Source organism: Chelonoidis abingdonii, chromosome 1, assembly GCF_003597395.2.
Source record: "Chelonoidis abingdonii isolate Lonesome George chromosome 1, CheloAbing_2.0, whole genome shotgun sequence".
Lineage (NCBI taxonomy): Eukaryota > Metazoa > Chordata > Testudines > Testudinidae > Chelonoidis > Chelonoidis abingdonii.
This window is the reverse complement of record NC_133769.1, coordinates 158,270,159-158,286,168: the sequence shown is the minus strand read 5'-3', so window position 1 is coordinate 158,286,168 and position 16,010 is coordinate 158,270,159. Positions and strand designations below refer to the sequence as shown.

Sequence of the window (16,010 nt, the reverse complement as noted above, 5' to 3'; positions counted from 1 at the left end):
GTCTTAAACCTTCTTACGCTATGAATAATACTACTTTGTGTGGATCCTTCATCTTTATGGAGATTTACAAACATTAATTCTCAAAACCACTCTCTGAAGTAGGTGTTAAACTCCTTTTTACACAGGGGAAAACTGAAGAACAGAGAGATTAAAGGTTAAATTTCAAAAAAAAGGCCTTGAATTTGTTTGCCTCCATTTTCCAGTGTCCATTTCTAGACTACCTGGGCCTGATTTTCAGCAGTACTGAGCATTTACAGCTCTTGATGAAGTCAATGGGAGCTGTGATTCTTCAGGACCTCTAAAAGTCAGACCCAAGGAGTCTAGAAATAGGCACCCAAAAATTAAGGCACATAAAATAAGAGGCTGTTTTTTTTTAAATTGGGCCTCAGTGACTTATCGAGATGGGACAGTGTGTTAATGGCAAAGCTGGAAATTGACTCTCTTGAGTTCTGACTCCCAGCCTGCTACTTCGATTAGCACACCCTCCCTTCTTCAGATATTTGAGTGATTCTCTTTCTCTTGACAAACCAATAAATATTGTTGCCCCTCTATTTCTTATAGAATCAAAGGAATATAGGGCTGGAAGGGACTTGATTTCTTGAAGTCCAGTTTCCAGCTCTGAGGTAGGACCAAGTACACCTAGATTATCTCTGACAAGTGTTGGCCCAACCTGTTCTGTAAAACCTCCAGTGATGGGGATTCCACAACCTCCCTTGGAAACCTATTCCAGAACTTATCCACCTTTATAATTTTTTTTTCTAATATCTGACCTAAATCTCCCTTGCTGCAGATTAAGCCCATTACTTCTTCCCCCACCTTAAGCAGACATGGAAAACAATTGAACACCATCCTCTTTATAACAGCACTTAACATATTTGATGACTTATCAGGGCTCCCCTCAGTCTTTTCTCAAAACTAAGCATGTAGTGATTTTAACCTTTCTTCATAGGTCAGGTTTCCTAAACCTTTGATAATTTTTGTTGCTACCTTGTGGACTCCCTCCAATTTGTCCACATCTTTCCAGAAGTATGGACCTTCAAGAGAGACCCTCTTATGGACCCTCTTATTCCATGACAGCTTAGTTTGCTTAAAAGCCTTTGGTTAGGGACCTTCTCAAAGGCATTCTGAAAGTCCAAGTACACTATACTGATTGGATCACTCTTGTCCATCTGCTTGTTGACCCCCTTAGAGAATTCTAATAGATTGGGGAGGCATGATTTCCCTTTACAAAAGCCATGTTGACTCTTCCGCAACATATCATGTTCATTTGTGTGTCTGATAATTTTGTTCTTTACTATAGTTTCAACCAATTTGCCTGGTTCTGAAGTTAAGCTTACTGGCCTGTAATTGCCAGGATTACCTCTGGAGCCTTTTTTAAAAATAGGCATTACATTAGCTTCCCTCTAGTTATCTGGTACACAGGATGACTTAAGCAATAGGCTACATACCACAGTTAGTAATTCTGCAATTTCATATTTGAATTCCTTCAGAACTCTTGGGTGATGTGATGGGCATCTGCTCTACACTGGGCAGAAAGGGGTTAACAGAGATGTAGAGAGGCTGCGTGAAAAGCAGCTAATAGGAAAGGGGTTGTGAGGAGCGGCCAATCAGGGCTCAGCAGCTCCATATAAGAAGAGCCTCAGGCAGAGCAGAGTCAGTAGCTGGCTGCAACTCTGTAGCACCTTGGATCAGAGTAATGCAGGCAGGAACCCGGGAGGAAGAGAAGGAGCTCCAGACGGGGTGCTGCAACTGAGGAGGGTGCTGTGGCTGGGGGAAAGCAGCTCAGGGAAATGCAGCGATAGGAGAGTCAAAGGGGTGTAGCAGGAGGCTGCGATCCACACGGTCACTGGACTGGCATCCAGAGTAGTGGTCAGGTCTCGGTGCCCCCCACTTGCCACTGGGGAAGTGGCAGGGTAGGTGACCACAGTTGCCACTGGGGAAGTGGCTGGACTACTGAGGAGCTAAACTTGCCCCAGAAGGGGGGAAACACAGACAGTGGCTCCTGATGCTGCAAGGGGGTTGCAGGAGGACTGTGGAGAAGGAGTGACGGGGTGCAGGACAACTGACAGGGGCATTGACCTCAAGCTAACCTCCAGAGAAACTTGGAAGAGGTGACAGTCTGGTGGCAAGTGATTCCATGACAGGTGAACACCATCTGGTCCTGGTAACTTACTATGGTTTAATTTATCAGTTTGTTCCAAAACCACCTCTATTGACACCTCAATCTGGAACAGTTCCTCAGATCTGTCACCTTAAAAGAATGGTTTGTGTGGCAATCTCCCTCTCACCCTCCGCAGTGAATACTGAGGCAAAGAATTCATTTAGCTTCTCTGCAGTGGCCTTGTCTTCCTTGAATGCTCCTTTAGCACCTCGATCGTCCAGTGGCGCCACTGACTATTTGGCAGGTTTCCTGCTTCTGAGGTACTTACATTTTTTGCTCTTAGTTTGTGTCTTTAGCTAGTTGCTCTTAATTCTTTCTACACCTGCCTTGTTATACTTTTACATTTGACTTGCCAGAGTTTATTACTTTCTATTTTCCTCCCTAGGATTTGACTTCCAATCCTTAAAGAATACATTTTTGCCTCTAACTGCTCTTTTATTCTGTTAAACTATAATGGCATTTTTCGGTCCTCTTACAATTTTTTTTAGTTGGGGTATACATTTTGTTTGAACCTCTCTTATAGTGTTTTTAAATGGTCTCCATGCAGTTTGCAGGCATTTCACAACTTGTGACTTTTCTTTTTAATTTCCTTTTAACTAGCTTCCTCATTTTGTGTAGTTCTCCTTTTTTAATGCCATTCTGGTTGGTTTCTTTGGTATTTCCCTCCCCCCACCCCAAGGATGTTAGATTTAAGTACACTATGCTCATTATTACTGAGCACTTCAGCTATATTCACCTCTTGGAACAAAGCCTGTGTTCCAGTTACAATTAAATCTAGAATTGCCGATTCCTTTGTGGGTTCCAGAACAAGCTGCCCCAAGAAACAGTCATTTAGTGTGGTTGCTAGCATATTCCTACTGCTACACACTTATCGTTCAAGCATGGAATTTCGATCTATAGAGATACTATAGTACAGTTTCAGTCACTGATTGTTTCATAATTTGTTCCAGTATCTTTCCATGTATCAAAGTTAGGACGACTGGTCTATCATTCCCCAGGTCCTCTTTATTCCTTTTTTTAAAAATAGACACTGTTTACACACTTCTTCACTCCTCCACAACCTAACTCATCTTCCAAGAGTTCTCAAAGATTATTGCTAACATTTCCAAGATTTCTTCAGCTAGTTCCTTCAAGTATCCTACGATGAATTTTGTCAAGCCCTGTCTTGAATACATATAACTTGTCTAAATATTCTTTAACCTGTTCTTTCCTTATTTTGGCTTGCATTCCTTTCCCCTTGCTGTTAATATTAATTGTGTTGAGTATCTGGTTACCATCAACCTTTTTTAGTGAAGACTAAAGCAAAATAGGCATTAAACACCTTGGCCTTTTTGATGTCATTAATTATTAACTCTCATTTCATGCTAAATAGAGGACTACTCCTGGGGGAATTCTATATCACTACACATGTGCAGAATTCATCTCACACGCAGAATTTTTTTTTCTCTGCAGAAAACACATTCTGCCGGAGAGGTGCTGCAGTTATGCCTTTTGCCCACCAAGGGTTGGTGGGGTGCTAGAGCAGAAAGCAGCCGCTTCCGAGCAGGAGCAGCCCCAGCTGTGGATAGGGAAGAGAAGAGGCTGCATTCCTCACAGCGCCCTGCCCATGGGGCCAGGTCAGGAGGCATAGGATGCGGGGGGACAGATAATGTGGGGATATGGGATTACTGAAACGTCACAGACTGGGGTTCAGAAGGGCAAGTGGGGGCAACACGGCCACATGGGGAGGAGGGCGGCTGAGTGCAGGTGCAGGGACATATGGGAACAGGAAGGTGCAAGGACACATGGGGACGGGGGTAGATATGTCTGACTGAACGAGAGTGGTTAGGGGTCAGCCAGGCTCTGTATTGGAGAGGCTCCCTAACAATTTCCCCACACACACACACACACACACACACCCAGAAAAAAGAACCATGGTCCATACTTCTCACACCCAATGACCCTCCAAGGTCACACCCAGACTTCTTCCCAGCAATTACTTCCCTCCCCCTCAACTCCTCGGTTACACCTGACTCCAAGCCTTGCACTGCTTCTAAGGGATGAGGGAAATAAGTTTCTTTATTGTAGTTTAAATGTATTATTACTCAAAGTTCTGTATTAATATGCCTAGGAAGGAATCTATTTGTTAAAAAACATATGAATCTTTTTTGTCGTCTATATTGTTACAAACATACTTGCAGACAGGTATCTTGAAATAAAATTACCAAAATAATTGAAACTGGCGTGATTATATTTTGTTATCAGGACAATTAAAATATGAAGAATTTAATTTTTTGTTGCAGGATTTCCCCAAGAATAAGAGGACCTACATTAGGAGCAAGAGAAAGACAAACAAAAATATATTTCAAGAACCTCTTATTGCCTTTTATGTCCCTTGCTAGGTATAATTCATTTTGTGTCTTAGCCTTTCTAATTTTGTCCCTACATGCTTATGCTACTCTTTAGTACTCCTCCCTAGCAGTTTGTCAAAGTTTCCTCTTCTTGTAGGATTCTTTTTTTGATTTTCAGGTAATTAAAGAGCTCCTGCTGGAGCCACATTGGCCTCTTACTATTCTTCTTATCTTTCCTCCGCATTGTAGATTGCAGTTGTTTCCTTAAAAAGTGAAAAGTTAACAGTTGCCAATTGTTTTTGCTGCTTATCCACTACTTACCCAATACTTCAAGTACAAATTTTGTATATTGGAGCGGGCCATCACCATCAGGCAGAACTTGTGCTTCATACTCTGCAGCATCACCAGCGCTTAACTTTTTGATGGTAAAATTGCCAGAAGATGTCTCAAGCGTTGCTCTGTTTTCAAAACTAAAATAATATTTAGGTGACACAACACCACTTTCCCATTCAGCCACTTTATCTTTTCTTTTTATCCAGGTAATTTCTGTTATAGTTCCATTAACTTTTGGTGAAAAAGTAAAATCTTCTCCCACAATGGCAAACACAGACTCTTGATCTTGAGACTGGGTGCATACTATGTCAAAAAAGAAAATACATTTAATCAGTCACAGTTATCTAAACTATTGTTCGAGTCATTCTATATCCATTATAAATAATATTACACACACGCAAATGATGGTAAAAGAACATTAAGACTACAAAGTCAAGCACGCAAAAGTTAGGAAGTCTTCAAATTAAAGGTTGCCCAGGCCACCTTAATTCAGCCTCCTTGTGAAGATGCATTACGAGATGGTCTCCATTTTCCTCCCCAACTCCCAGTCTCCTCTACAGCCAGCCTTCAGTCCCCTAAGTTTCTTTTCCCAATCTACTCTTCTAAAGACAGACAGGCAGTTCAGTTCTTCACCCATCTACACTCAAATCAGGCATCTTACTCCTCCATGCTTCCTGGGCGCCAATAAGGGGGCATTGAGAGCAGAGAAAAGACCCCTGCTCTCAGTTCCAGTACCTAGATCTGGCCTGCTCTGGCTCAAGTACACAGCAGCAATTGCAGGGAAAGTCTTGCTCAGCCCCTGCCCGAAGCATGCTCAGCATGGATGGAATTTTCAGAGTTTTTAGTTGCAAAGCTCTATCAAGTTCATACTGAGCATGTGTGAATTGTGATTCTTTTCCCCCCAAAGGCTTATAACTTGGCCAAATTCACACTGATTTTCAAAAAGATGTAAAAGGCACATCCTTGACACAAAGGCCCCCCTCTCCCCTGCCAAATTTCAAGTCCCTGCTCCAAAAGCATGGGGCACCAGCACTGCTCAAAGAAAAGATTACCAGAATTTAATATGGGAAAAACAATGCATTCTCCCCCCTTCAGCCTTGTTCTCAGAAACATCTGAACCATTTTGGCTAAAATCTTCCAAAAAATTTCAGCCTGAAGCAGACATCCATCAGGTAACGTGGCATTCCTGAATGCTTAAAGTTTGGCCGAGTTACAAGCAACTGAAAATAGGATCTTATAATGGGAAATGTGTGGCAACCTTAGTAATTGATGATGCTCTCACACCTGCCTATAATTCTATATAAATACTAAAAACAAAGAATCCTGGAACACGTTTGAACCAAAACAATGCTGAAAGAGAGAGGATGGGAGATTTTCCCCATATGTTGCTGAAAAGTGTTACAAAAAAGACACACAAACCTACCTTGTTCACCGTTGTAACAAAATGAAGATGAGATGGCACTGGTTACAAAATCGCTTCTATAGCAGAGTTTGGGTAAGACAGCTAGTGACAGTCACTTCTAGCCACATGGATAGAGCAAGATCAAGGAGGGGCAGGTGGGAAGGCTACTGCAGGAAGGGCTGTCCCTAGAGGTGTGCAGGGCCTGGAACACCCCCCCTCGCTCCCCCCCACCATGGCCCAGGTCCCACCTCCACTCCACCCCTTCCTCTAAGCCCCCACCCCACCTTTTCCTGCCCCTCCTCCACTTCCATTCCATCTAGGGTGACCAGATGTCCCAATTTTACAGGGACAGTCCTGATTTTGGGGTCTTCTTGTATAGGCTTCTATTACCCCCCACCCTCTGTCCTGATTTTTCACACTTGCTGTCTGATCATCCTAATTCCACCTCTTCCCCCAAGCCCCTGCTCCACCTCTTTCTGGCTTTTGCGCCCTCTCCCCCCCGCCCCGAGCGACGCCAGCGGAGAGGGACAGGCTGGGGCCGGGTTGTCTGCTGCTGCCAGCACTAGGCCCCCCGCTAAGTTCCCCAGGCCAGCCTGGACCTCGCGTCCCAAAGCATGGGGCCTGGGGCAGTTGCTCCAATCCATCCTATGGACAGGACGGCTCTGACTGGAAGCGTGCTGCCTTCTCCCACAAATGAGACAGAATCCCAGGCCTGGTCTACACTATGCGTTTAAACTGAATTTAACAGAGTTAAACCAATTTAACACTGTACCCGTCCGCACAACGAGGCCCTTTATATCATATAAAGGGCTCTTTAAATCGGTTTCTGTACTCCTCCCCAACGAGAGGAGTAGGGCTGAAATCGGTATTATCATATCGGATTAGGGTTAGTGTGGCTGCAGATCGACGGTATCGGCCTCCGGGAGGTATCCCACAGTGCACCATTGTGACCGCTCTGGACAGCAATCTGAACTCAGATGCACTGGCCAGGTAGACAGGAAAAGCTCCGCGAACTTTTGAATTTCGTTTCCCGTTTGCCCAGCATGGAGCTCTGATCAGCACGGTTGGCAATGCAGTCCCAGATCCAAAAAGAGCTCCAGCATGGACCATATAGGAGATACTGGATCTGATCGCTGTATGAGGAGACAAATCTGTTCTATCAGAGCTCCGTTACAGAAGACGAAATGCCAAAGCATTTAAAAGAAATCTGCACGCAATGATACAGAGTCCACAGCACAGTGCTGCGTGACAACTGTAATGGAAAGCCAAAGAATCAAACGGATGCTCATGCAGGGAGGGAGGGGCTACCGAGGACTCCAGCTATCCCACAGTCCCCTCAGTCTCCGAAAAGTATTTGCATTCTTGGCTGAGCTCCCAATGCCTTGTAGGGTCAACACCATTTGTCCGGGGTGGTTCCAGGGTATATCTTGTCATATTTACCCCCTATTCCCCCCCGCCATGAAAGAAAAGGGAAAAATCATTTCTGACTTTTTTCATGTCACCGTATGTCTAGTACATGCTGCTGGTAGATGCGGTGCTGTGCATTGAACAGCAGCATCTCTCCCCTCCCCAGTGAGGATAGTACAGTGCAGATGACTGGATAGCCGTCCTCGTCATCAATTCTCTGTGTGGTTCCTAGGCTGGGATCAGGTGAGGTCGGCCAGGGCCGGCTTCTGGGTTAAAAATAGAATGACTCCGGTCGATTCCCGGGTAGATGGTAAGAATGGCTGTGTAACAGTCTTCATCATCAGCACTGAGGGGCTTGAGCTCCCATCACCCCCTCTCTTTCATGTCGTACAAGAAAGATTCTGTACTGCCTGGAACTATCATAGCAGCTGGAGGTGCCTCCCTCGTTTTATTCTCACTAAAAAGTCAGTGTGTCTTATTCCTGATCTTTATATACTTTCATCACACAATGGTGGGGACCTGCAATGTGCCAGAACGAGTTGGGGTTGCAGGGAGCAAACGGGTGGGGTTCTTGCAGGAGCACCCCTAGATGGCAGGCAGCTCATCATTTCTCTGGGGGATCTGACATGGAGAGCTTGCTTCTCTGGTCCAACCTGGTTCTTAGTACCTTGCCCCTATTTAAGGCCGGGGCTGGCCTATTTAGATTCAAATAAGAGGAGGACACGTGGGAGTCATGTAATAGATTATTAGGCTTGGAAGGGACCGTCAGAAGAGATCTCTAGTCACCCCTGCGTCGAAGCAGGACTAACCCCCAATGGCCCCTCAGGCATTGAATCTCAACCCGGGTTGCAGGCCAATAGCATTCCCATTTTTGTCTTTGCGCCCCGACCGCCCTAGCGAAAGGTCACCCAGGGGCACCCTGAACAGCAGCAGAACGTACGAATGACTGAGTAACAGTCATCTCTCGCCATACATGGCGCAGCAGACGGTCAGAAACGACTGGTAACCATCTCTGCTACCTGCAATGGCAAATGAATGCTGCTGTGTAGCGCTGCAGTACCGCCTCTGTCAGCGGCATCCAGTACACATACGGTGACAGTGACAAAAGGCAAAACGGGCTCCATGGTTGCCGTGCTATGGTGTCTGCCAGGGCAATCCAGGGAAAAACGGCGCGAAATGATTGTCTGCCGTTGCTTTCATGGAGGAAGGAATGAGTGACGACATTTACCCAGAATCACCCGCGACACTGTTTTTGCACCATTATGCACTGGGATCTCATCCCAGAATTCCAATGGGTGGGGGATACTGGGAGAACTATGGGATAGCTACGGGATAGCTACCCACAGTGCAATGCTCCGGAAATTGATGCTAGCCTCGGTACATGGACGCACACCACCAAATTAATGTGCTTAGTGTAGCCGTGTGCACTTGACTTTATACAATCTGTTTTACAAAACCAGTTTAAGCAAAATTGGAATAATCCCATAGTGTAGACATAGCCCCAGGCTCCACCTTCAGGCCCAGATCCTGCAAAAGCTTACATACAGGCTTTAGCTTTACACACACAAGTAGTCCCACTGAGCCCACATGGAGAAGTGTTTGCAGAATCAGGGTGTGCATCCAGCTGCCTGCTGCTCTCCTCCTCTCACCCCATTTAGAGGCATCTTAAATGTATTTAAATTGTCCCCAATGTGACCTCAGGGACAAATATAACAAAAAATAAAACAAAACAGTTACAAAAACAACAAACTGAGAAAACAAAAAAAATATTTTCCTCAGCCATAGTTACATGTTTACCTCTTCCTCTTCCCCACCGGTGACAGTAGCACTGACTACTAGGGTCACAGGAGTACCGCAATAGCATACGTCTATATAAATGTTGATATTACATTCAAGTCCTGTGTGCATCAAGGACTTGATCCTGCTCCACTGTAGTCAACAGGAGTTTTGTCATTGACTTCAAGATCTAAATGAGCATCTATTGCAACCAAGTAACATTTATTTAAGACTCCCAGTGCACAATAGGGAAGTTTCCCCTTTAACTGCGATTATGGTTAGAACAAGGGACTCAGAACCTTAGAATTCTGTAGAGGACAATGTCTTTAAGTGTAGCATACTTCCAGCTCTCCCCACCCCTTCCGCCCATGGCATTACTGCCAAACCTCACAAGCCCTTTCCACGCCATGTCCCATGGGATGGCTACTGTGAAAGGCAAGGAATGGGAGACAGCCTGGAGAGGACTCTCTCAATGCTCAGTTCTGGCAGACAAGCATGGCTCCGGTACTTGGTTTGACTGTGCATTTTTTTTTCCCTTCTCTATGCCTCATATTTCCTCTATGCAGGGTGGATAAAAATCAATGATTCTTTTTTAATCAGATTTTTTTTTATTTAAATCAGATTTTTTGGATAAAATGCTTTTAAAAGAAAAAACCTGTAATTAAGTGTGGCAAATTGCCAATACTGTTATGCTGGGTCTCACGCTTTCTCTTCTTTGGGGAAGGTTCAGGGTGCCATTGCTTGTCTCTGAACCAGTATTTTAATTACCCCACTAGTGTCCTTGAGGAGGGGAGTGGAGAGGGAGGGACCTGGGCCCGTCCTCTTCTCCAGGTCCCAACCCAGGGGCCCTGAGGTTTTGTGGTGAATCACCTGAACTAGCGGTTCCTTCCCTGGGTTACTTCCCTCTCCTGCCCTTCAGCTTGTGAAGGGGCTTCTTGCCTCCTTCTACACAAGCCAGGTGCCCCTTACCTAGGGTTTTCTTTTGGATTTCTCAGCCCAACGCAGCACTCCTCCAAACTTTCCTTTTGTCTCATCTCGCTCTTCTCTTCTTGTCTCTTCTCCAACTCCTTCAAACTGCTCTCTGCTCCAACCAAACCTTCCTGCTCCAACTCCCACACTGTCTGACTGAAGCAGGGGTTTTTATCACATGACTGACCGCTGGTGCTCTAATTGGCTTCAGGTGCTCTAATTGGCTACAGGTGCTCTAGTTAATCTATAGCAAACCTTCCTCCCCTTGCAAGGAATAAGGCTCCCTGCTAACACTCTCCTGCTGCCCTCTGGCCATGCTGTATCACATAAGATACATTATAGCTCAGATATCTCATCAGGATTATAAATCTATAGTATGAGACAATGTTTAAGAAAAGTTTGGTAAATGAGTTCCAATAGTTCATGGATTAGAGACACAATCTTATGGCATTTTGGGGGCTTCAGAATAGATTGTCTAGGTTAATCTTTCTATCTAACAATGGGACTCAGTGCTCAGACTTGAAGATACCATCAGAGATGCTTTGTTTTGCAGTTCTCAAACTGTGGATTTGTGTTTCCAGAGATAATATGCTTGTTAACAGCGAAAAAAAAAATTGATACATGAATAAATTATATATAGAGGAGAGAAATAACAGACCTCAACTCCATTGTTCCTCTGCAAATTTGTGTAGACAGAGTCAATCCCTCTAAAAAGTGCAAAGTTTCAAAAAGTTCAGTGAACAGAAGATTGTTGGGGGAAGAATAGATCTGGACAAGGAGAAGTCTGGAGATAAATGTGAGAAGGAAGGGAGTAGAAACAAAAGTCAAACTGTCTGAGCAGCATATTCCAGAAGTACTGAGGTCTTTCTGAGCATAGCCATCATCGATTTTAGGTCTACCATGGCATTCTCTCACTAGAAGGGAAAACCTATAATGGCAGCAGGCCGTAAAAGAGACCCAGTTTGGGAATATTTTAATGAAGTTCCTCTACCCATGGGTAAGACAGGCATGCGTGCAAAATGCAAACAGTGCAACAAAGGATAGCAAGCCCTGGCTACCCCAATGAAACAACAGCGTGAGAAGTGTTCCTTCTCCGGAGGAAGCTGCGTTGACGATGATGAAAGGAACATGTCTGAACATGCAGGATCTTCAGGTTGGTAAACTTTTTTTATTTCATACTTCTTTCTTAAAGACTGCCTGTCTTCTTTCTGGACTATTTCTTGAATTCTCATGTCTGAGCAAAAAATATAGTTGTTACACTATGGTCCTATCATTTTAGATGCAGTTGTGATAAAAAATAGCTGAAATAGGCAGATCTTCCTTTTACAATTTCATCTTTGAAGTAGCACTGAGTGCAGTGAATGCAATGAGTAATACTAAATGAACACTATGGTAATAATAATTAAATAGCTGCATTGACTTATTTTGTTTAGAAGGATCCATCCTCAACATACAGGATTCTGAAGACTATCCACCTTCAAGATTACCATCATTTTCTATAGTTTCAGAGTTATCTGCCAATGATAGTGTTTCAGTTACATCATGTATGTCACACAGCCACAGTATATATCACCTGTAGCAAAAAGAAAAAAAAATGTCCATCATCCAGAAACAACTATAGATAAGTTTGTGATGATAACCAGGAGATTACAAAGAGAGATAACTGATGAAAAAATTGCCCAGTTTGTTTATGCAACAAATTCTCCTTTCCGTATGATTGAGAACTCACACTTCATTAACATGGTTCAGTCATTAAGACCAAGATACAGTCCACCCAACAAAGAATATGTCACAGGCAAATTGCTGGATGAAACAGAAATTGAGCAGTGTGTAAAAGGTCTAGAGGGTAAAATTGTTAACCTGAGTCTTGATGGGTGGAGCAATGTCCACAAAGATCCTGTTGTACATGCTTGTGTGACAACAGAAGAAGGGAATGTCTTCCTTACAGAAACAATTGATACATCAGGAAATGCACACACTGCAGAATACTTACAAGAAGTAGCAGTAAAAGCTATAACAAACTGTGAAAAAAAACTTCAAAATGTCTAGTATGCAGCTTGGTCACCGACAAGGCTGCAAATATATCCAAGATGAGAAGACATTATTTAGAAGAGAGTGAAGAGAGTCCCAAGCTAATAACATACGGTTGCAGTGCTCATTTGATGCACCTCCTAGCCAAAGACTCCAGTATTCCAGAAATAAAGGCTAATGTTGAAATTGCAAAATTCTTCCGTAACAACCACTTTCCAGCAGCTGCCCTGAAAAAAGTGGGCGAAGCCAAGCTAACTCTCCCACAAGACGTGCCATTGAACTCAGTAGTGGACTGTTTTGAGCACTATATCAAGAACTGGTCTAATCTGATGACAGTGTGTGAACAAAACAGTGAAAAAACAGATGGCACTGTCACAGCCAAAGTTCTCAACATTGGGCTTAAGAGAACTATTGAACACATGCTGAGTACCCTGAAGCCTATTTCTGTAGCCTTGAACAAAATGCAGGAAAATAGCTGTTTTATTGCCAACACTGTTGAAATTTGGAAGGAACTGAGTGAGATCTTAAAAAGAGAAATATGCGATGACAGAGTTAAATTACAAGCATTAAAAAACCGAATAAGGCAAGCACTATCTCCAGCTCATTTTCTTGCAAATATTCTCAATACTCAGTACCAGGGTCAAACCTTAACTGCTGAAGAAGAGTTGACGACTATGATATGGACATCCAGTAATGATCCCTCCATAATAATAAACTTCAGAGCTAAGGGTGAACCATCCAAGAAATATATGTTTGCTGATGATGTTTTAAAGAAAAAGTCACACCAGTAAACTGGTGGATGTCACTTAAGCACTTGGATTCAGAGACTGTCCAAGTGATAATCTCACTTTTAACAGCAGTAGCTTCTTCTGACGGTGTAGAAAGAATATTTTCTTCCTTTGGACTAATTCATTCCAAATGGAGAAATCGGCTGGGACCTGAAAAGGCAAGAAAGCTTGTTTTTCTTTTCCAGATTATGAACAAAACAGGAAAATGAAGGTGAAGACAACTGAGTTAGCTGCAGAAGCCAATATTTTAAGTTTCTCATGTTGACCTGGCTGACATAATAGATTTAATTAAAAAAAAAAAAAAAAATTTTCATTTAACTATTTTAGTTAAAATAAATTTTAACAAAAAACAAACCTGATTTTAAAAAACTTGAATGTTTAACTAAATTCAAAAATTCATATGCTTGTTTTGTTACAATATTATATGTTTGCTGTTGAAGAAAAAAAATCCCAGAATTTATAAGGTTGTTGTTTTTAGTTAAATAAAACAATTTAAATGTCTGTCTGGTGATGTTCTCCTAATACAACATGGCAAGAAAATCCTCTAAATATTAATCATTAATCTGTTGAATTGGAGATAGTTCACCTCCCAATGAGTTCATAAATATCTGCTTCAATTACCTTTGATAAATGAAATAATCAAACAATCATTCATTTTCTGATATAGCTGTAAAACTAATCTGAAAAGTTTTCAAAATAAATCACTTTAAAAATGTATAGTGTGTACCTTCTAAAAATGAAACCTACATCTATCTCGGAGTTGTGAAGAATATGTATTAAGGTTATAACACTTTTATGAATGCACTTTTATGTATAAATCCATGATTAAATTGAGTCTTCCTGATTCAGTCAAATCCACCCTGCCCCTATGGCCTTTTTAAGACGAGGTGACTAACTCGGAACACCATGCTCAGGTAGAGTATCTGCCATTGATTAATCCCATGCCATTATAACATTTCCCATATTTTTCTCCATCCCCTTCATACGGTTTTCACATCCTATTTGTTTTCAAGGACCAATGCTGCCCATTGAGTCAAAATGTTCTTTCAACCAAGTCATCTTACATCAACCTAATTATGGCAGTGAACATGCTACAGCCTTGCTCCTGCTCATGTAAGTGCTCTACTACACCCTCATAATAACTCCACCTCCACAAGAGGTGTAGTGCTTATACAGGTGTAGTCAGGGAGCCAGGGCAACACAGTGTCTGTGTAGACACCACATTACTTGCATCCACTGTTGGCTGTCATTCTTGTCAATTTCATAGCTCCCTTCTTCAGCAGGGGGCTCACAGGTGGAGCTGTGAAATTGACAAGAAAGGCTGATGAATGCTGTGCTGTGAATCCTGTGCTGGGCTCACAGTTCGGGCTGTCACCCAGGATGGATGGGGGCTTTAGTTGTGAGCCCGGCTACCGCCCAGGCTCTCAGCTTGCCATGGAGCTAACCACCTGGAGTCTGGCTGCTGGGGAGCTGAGAGCCCAAGCTCTCAGCCACCCACACTGACCTTCAAGTCAATGCAAGTGCTCCTGATGAAGACACAGACCACTGACGAAGGGGGATAGAGTGGACATGAAGAACTACAGTCATTAATTACTGTGGTGGCTGTATGTTGACCTAAGTTTGTGGTGTAGACATGCCCACAGCATAGCAGACGCTCACGGCCCTGAAGAGTTTATGATTTAAGCAGACAATACAGACAAAGGGTAGGGAAAAGCTCAGTAAATTGTATTTGCCAGCTCTCCTGTTTTCCTGAGTCCAACCCCATCATGCAACTTCCTTCTCCTCCTTGAGACCCATTAAAGTAAAGGGGGAGAATGGGGGGGGGGGGGAAGAGAAGAGAGACTAGAAGCAGAGGGACAGTTTCTCTCCATGGCCCTTCCTTGGCTTGCAGGAGCTCAGCTCTCCTCATAGCTCCTTCTCCTCCTTGACTGGTGAAAGGAAAACTCACCAGGCAGGGGAATCTGAATGGGGAGGGACAGAGGGAGTGTCTGGGGCTTCCAACCTTTCCTGCCAGTGGCTGAATTAGCAACAGGACCAAGCTGGGGAGGATGCATCCTACCAGTGCTTTTATATCATGATGCCAACATTTCCCAACCTAGCGCTAAAAATTTCCCAAATCTGGTGAAAAATTCCCAGATAAAGTTTTTTACAGTGCTTCTATATCCTGGGAAATTTCCCCAAATCTGGGAATTTTCATTCAAAACATTTTACTCAAAAATTCCCAGGTTTGGGGAAATTTCCCAGGATATAGAAGCACTGATACTAGCTGGGAAATCTCTATTCACCCTCAGAGATCTCCCACTTCTGCCCTCCACCTCCCACTGCCTCTTTCATCCCTAAAGGGAGAGGGGATAAGACCGGCCACTCACTCCTGCCAGCCCCCTTTCCAAAGATAAACAACATATAATACAGAGATGTTGCATAAAATCCCTTTAGAAATGACTGATCTACTAAAATCCAGTACATTACATCAAGCATTTCAACATTTTCCACAGAAGAACCACCGCCCATTTCTATTTGTTTATACATCAGTAGAAATCTTCCATCTTGGTCAACTTCTCTATTACAGATGAAATGAAGCCACTAACTCTTTCTCTAGACCTTCTAACACAGAGATTTTCAAACAGTGGGATGCACCCCCTAGCAGGACACAGAACAACATTCAGCGTGGGAGGAGGGGAGTGGTGACACCAGGCAGCTCGGACCAACCCCACATGGCACAGCTCAGGGAGGGAGCACCACCTCCACCACTGACTCACCTCAGCAGGCCACTTAGCCTGTTGGTCAGTCTCAACCTCCACTGAAGTCACCAT

General features: G+C 43.5%; 1 protein-coding gene across 6 annotated transcripts in view; it reads right to left on the bottom strand.

Annotated features, from left to right (window-relative positions):
* Positions 1–16,010, bottom strand: part of CD58 (CD58 molecule) — a 74,318-nt gene that overhangs the window by 39,454 nt on the left and 18,854 nt on the right. For all 6 annotated transcript variants that reach the window (XM_075071926.1, XM_075071927.1, XM_075071930.1 and 3 more), the window contains exon 2: positions 4,813–5,127. In XM_075071926.1, the coding sequence (XP_074928027.1) occupies positions 4,813–5,127 (315 nt within the window). The remainder of the gene's footprint in view (positions 1–4,812; positions 5,128–16,010) is intronic.